This window comes from Gavialis gangeticus, unplaced genomic scaffold (genome assembly GCF_001723915.1).
Source record: "Gavialis gangeticus isolate Ggan-Ray unplaced genomic scaffold, GavGan_comp1, whole genome shotgun sequence".
NCBI classification, from domain to species: domain Eukaryota; kingdom Metazoa; phylum Chordata; order Crocodylia; family Gavialidae; genus Gavialis; species Gavialis gangeticus.
The window spans coordinates 20,841,805-20,846,435 of NW_017729022.1; the positions used below are offsets into that span (position 1 = coordinate 20,841,805).

Below are 4,631 nucleotides of genomic sequence, written 5' to 3' on the forward strand. Positions count from 1 at the left end.
GAGGTTGGATGACTACCTTACTGGGGTCGTTTGACCCCAGTACTCTTTCCTGCCATGGCAGGGGTTCGGACTAGATGATCTGCTCAGGTCCCTTCCGACCCTAGAAACTATGAAACTTTCTGACGTCAGTTTCAACTTTACAATGCTTGATCTGATGTGACGCCAGCGAATGAATTTTCTGTGTCGCGCATCTCCCTGGAGAGCATCTGTCCAAACTTCCTTGGACACTTTCTTTAAGAAAGCAGCCAAGATTCCAGAAAAACCTGCAGCCAAGACTCCTGAGAAAATTCCAGCCAAGAACCCTGCAAAAATCCAGCAAAGTCACCTCAAAGAAGGCCTTACAAATCAATATGATTGCTATTTACAATATAAATACATTAATGTAGCTATATTACTCATACGTAATAGACTGAGTACAAAATTATGGGTTATTTTTTATGTAAATAGGGTATTGGGCCTTGGATCAGGAACCAATCCCCCATTTATAACGTTGCCTATGGGAAAATTGGTTCCAAGTTACAGTGTTTTGACCTAAGACACAGTTTTCAGGAACCAGTTGTCATAAGTCTGAGGACTGCCTGTAGTTTGTCTCCAATCTGCCATGTCACCATGCAACATGAATGAACTGCCTTCTGTGACCTGTTGCTGTCTAACAAGCGTCATAAGCTGCTGCTGAACTGCAGTCTTCCATCTGGGTCTAACTGCAGTCCTCTGTCTGGGTCCAGCTGCAAAACAAGTGTAGCCACAAGCCAGAATAGTTCATCCAGCTATGCTGGATGCATATGCTGGGTACATGGCTTAGCTAGTAGCAGCTAGAACAGATGGAAGTGAAAAATGTGTTGTCAGAAGTGCCTCCATTAAATGTTTTGGTAGCCTAAGAACATTTCTATACAGGAATTTGGGAAAGACAGAAAAATTGTTCCACAGAAGACTAAAGCATTTCCTAGAGCAGTGGTCTCCAGACTCTTTTGATTGCGCACCCCTGTCAGTAAAAAATTTTTGAGCACTCACCCCCAATATATGTATATTTATATTTGCGCACCCCATCGGTAAAAAGTTTTTGAGCATGCACCCCCAATATATGTATATTTATATAAATATACATATAAATAGAAGCTCTAATATTTTCTTCCTGCACCCCAGTGGATTGTCTTGCGCACACCCCACTTTGGAGACCACTGTCCTAGAGCACCTGTTGGTAGTTGGTGGCAGACTAAGAACCTTGCATCGCATTCCCAGGAATTCTAGTACCTAACCTGATTTACAGGAGATCCAGTGTGGATGTGGCTACACGGGTATGATTTGTATTTGGCTCTGCACTAGAGAAGCTTTCAGGTGGCATGGCAAGTTCAATATGGATGTACTTAGGAGCCCAGACTTTGCTGTGGTCTGCAGTATAGGCATACTCAAACAGGTGTTGAAGGTATTTCCTTCTATACTTGAGTAATCTGTCATTGGCACTCATTATTAACATCCATACTTGTTATTGCCCTCCACTGAGGTTTAGGAATTGTTATTTTAGAAGTGAATTGGACAACCATGTAAAAAATGTTTCAGATAGCTCGTAGTATACATATTTCTGTAGTAGATATTGAGAGTAATTTTTCTTTCTTTGCTGTCAAACTATATTTAATCTATTTAGTTGGAATATGGGGGCAGTTCTTAAAGCTATTGAGGTACTTCCCTAAAATTACATATGCCACACAAGTTCATGTTTTCAGTTTAATTTACCATTAAATATTTTTAGGATTACTGTTGTTTTACTAGGAATGCAGTTGATTTGCTATAATAAAAATAAAACCATTTTAAATGTTCTATTTAGCTGACTTCAAAAAATATCCAGTGCATGAGGACGTTGCTTAACTTGGCTCACTGCCATGGAGCTGTTCTTGGTACATCATGGCAACTAGTCCTGGCTACTCTTCAGGTATGGTATATGTAATTCTGATTACTTTGCTTTTTGGTGATAACTGGTGTTTGATGTCTCATGTGAGCATCATCCATCTGCCACAGCAGCAGAAAAACTTAAATTATGTCTTCAGTGTATGTTCAGACTCTCTCAAAGGAGTGCTGTGACACCTGTCCTCTGAACTCAGTTAAATATGTTTTCAAAGAATATCTACGTAAGGTGAAGCAGCCCTGTGAGCCATCTTCTGAATCAGAAGTAGGGTGGCTGCTTTAGAGCTACACTTTACCAATAAGCTGTGTTCGGGGTTACCTCCAATTGATCCTGTTTCATCATATTTCTGCCTTGTGCTCTACAAACATACCTTGAGAAAACATATACAAGCTTACTGCTCTCCAAAGCAGGTAAAGCAGAATCTTGGAATCTGATGAGATTTTTCTTACTGTGTTCAAATAAGTATTTGGAGATCTGATCTCTTGAATATAAGCAGAGTACTTAATATTCATGAGTTGGTATACCACTATTAGAAATTTATTTTTGTGTTTTAGCATCTTGTTTGGATTCTGGGATTAAAACCTGGTGTTGGGGGTGCCTTAAAACCAGGAAGAGCTGTAGAAGGACCCAGCACAGTAAGTTTAATTGTTCATTATATAATTTAATGTTTGTGCCGTATTTCTCTTGTAGTTTATGAAACAAACTTGTGTTTGTTCGTAGGTTCTAACTACTGCAGTTATGACTGATCTGCCAGTTATATCCAACATACTTTCAAGACTATTTGAAAGTTCACAGTAAGAAACATCATCTTATAATCATAATATTTGTTTGTGTAAACCCTGACAGTATGTTGATAGCTGATATTTTTCAGGTACCTTGATGATGTGTCTTTACATCATTTAATAAATGCCCTTTGCTCCTTGTCTCTGGAAGCCATGGATATGGCGTATGGAAATAATAAGGTATAAAATACTTTGTTATATATTTTTAAGATATTTCAGTGGGATAGGTATTAGACTTGTTTGTTTACTTCTTAAAGCTAGGTCACACTTGAATATTAAAATAAACGAATAGTGCATGTGAGCATAAAATAAATCAAGAACAATGATATTCCTTGTTTATATTTCATAAATTTTCTGACTTCTTTTAGTACTTATATTATGTTCCACTTCATACTATTAATTAATTGCTGTCATGTTTTTCCACTAATAAATTGTTGTGCATGGATAATGTTTAGTAAGTCTTACGGACTTACTTAGCTGGACATTGTGAATGATGCATGCTGTTCTTAGTTGTATAGGAGATTTCAATTTCAGTATCTTTTGTAAAACGCTTTGAAAAGCACGCTTGCCAGTTTTGGTCTAAATTCTGGGGAGAGTGGTAGAGCCCCTAGCAGTCTCAAAGGGTATGGACAGGCATACATTTGGAACAGTTTCAAAAGGTGAATGTTTCAGAAGGGCACCAGCAAAGCACCACTCCAACTTTAACTGCTTTATCTAGTATTAAAGTTGCAGTATTTTTGCTATGTTTGTATCCTTCTCAACTTGTCTATACATAACAATTAGAATGTAACAGCTGCTGCTCCAGATGTGTTTCCTTACCCACAGAATGACACTCTAGTCCCCTATCATCTAGGGAGATGAGAGAGGATCTACAATGATTTCATCCTCTTGAGAAATGTTGTCAAATGTTCTGTTGCTTAATCTTTTATGTTGACTGTAGCAATAGGGGGAAAAAAAGAAAATTGAATAAGTAGTTTCAGTATATAATCTATAAAATTTACAAAATTCAGAAAAAAAATGAAGTATAATAAAGAAAATTAAGTTAAATAAAATATGGATTTAAAATCAAATAAAAATGGGAAGAAACCCACGTAAGTGAAAATACTTGAGTGCTGAATAATTAATTTATGGTGCTCCTTTTAGCTATTTGGTAGATATGTACTTTTTTTTGGCATTAAAAATACAAGTATTTTGCATACAGATCATATGAATGGGAGCTGCATCCCATCTCTGCAGGCATCTTTAAATTTTGATTTCATATATACTGTTGTGATATGAGTCTTGGTAAAATGATCTTGCTGTTGCTTTATATTTAATATAATAATTCAGAAGTCTGGTGGTAGAATAAGAGCCTTACTACTTTTTTAAGAAAATGTGTTTAAAATTTGTAGGGGTATAGATGGCTTAAAATTGTTCTTTTCACATCAGAGACTTTAGGGAGAGATTTTAATACTCTTGTAACTCCATGCAAATGAAGAATGTAGAAAGAACTTATCAAGCTAATCTTCATGACATACTGCTTCTATCTCATGTGTCTGATCTTAAAATACTTCAGATGCTTCAATGTATACCTCCCAGTCCTAAGAGCTGTAGAGCAGGGGTAGGAAAAATATCGCCTGTGGACCAGGTCTGGCTTGGCAAATGATTGAATCTGGCCTGTGGCTGCTGCTACATCACTCCACATGGGACTGAGCCCTGCCTGCACCCAGCACTGTGCACACTGACTGGGCCAGAGTTGGGGATGGGTGGGAGCACAGCCCCATGCAGTGTGCCACAGGGGCAGGCGCTGGCCAGATCAAGGAGAGGAGGGGTAGATTGCACATACACCTGCACTGCCCAAGTGAGCTCTTCATGTGCCTCCTGCCACCCCCCCCCCCCACCACCTTGCCACTTCCTCTTTCTTCCCCCCAGCCAGCTTCCAGGACATGGCTTGCATGTAGCGCCCCCCC

General features: G+C 38.7%; 1 protein-coding gene across 4 annotated transcripts in view; it reads left to right on the forward strand.

The window, feature by feature from the left end:
• Nucleotides 1-4,631, forward strand: part of MON2 (MON2 homolog, regulator of endosome-to-Golgi trafficking) — a 168,498-nt gene that overhangs the window by 109,236 nt on the left and 54,631 nt on the right. For all 4 annotated transcript variants that reach the window (XM_019514641.1, XM_019514644.1, XM_019514643.1 and 1 more), the window contains exons 17-20: nucleotides 1,823-1,927; nucleotides 2,455-2,535; nucleotides 2,621-2,694; nucleotides 2,772-2,862. In XM_019514641.1, coding sequence (XP_019370186.1) covers nucleotides 1,823-1,927; nucleotides 2,455-2,535; nucleotides 2,621-2,694; nucleotides 2,772-2,862 — 351 coding nt within the window. The remainder of the gene's footprint in view (nucleotides 1-1,822; nucleotides 1,928-2,454; nucleotides 2,536-2,620; nucleotides 2,695-2,771; nucleotides 2,863-4,631) is intronic.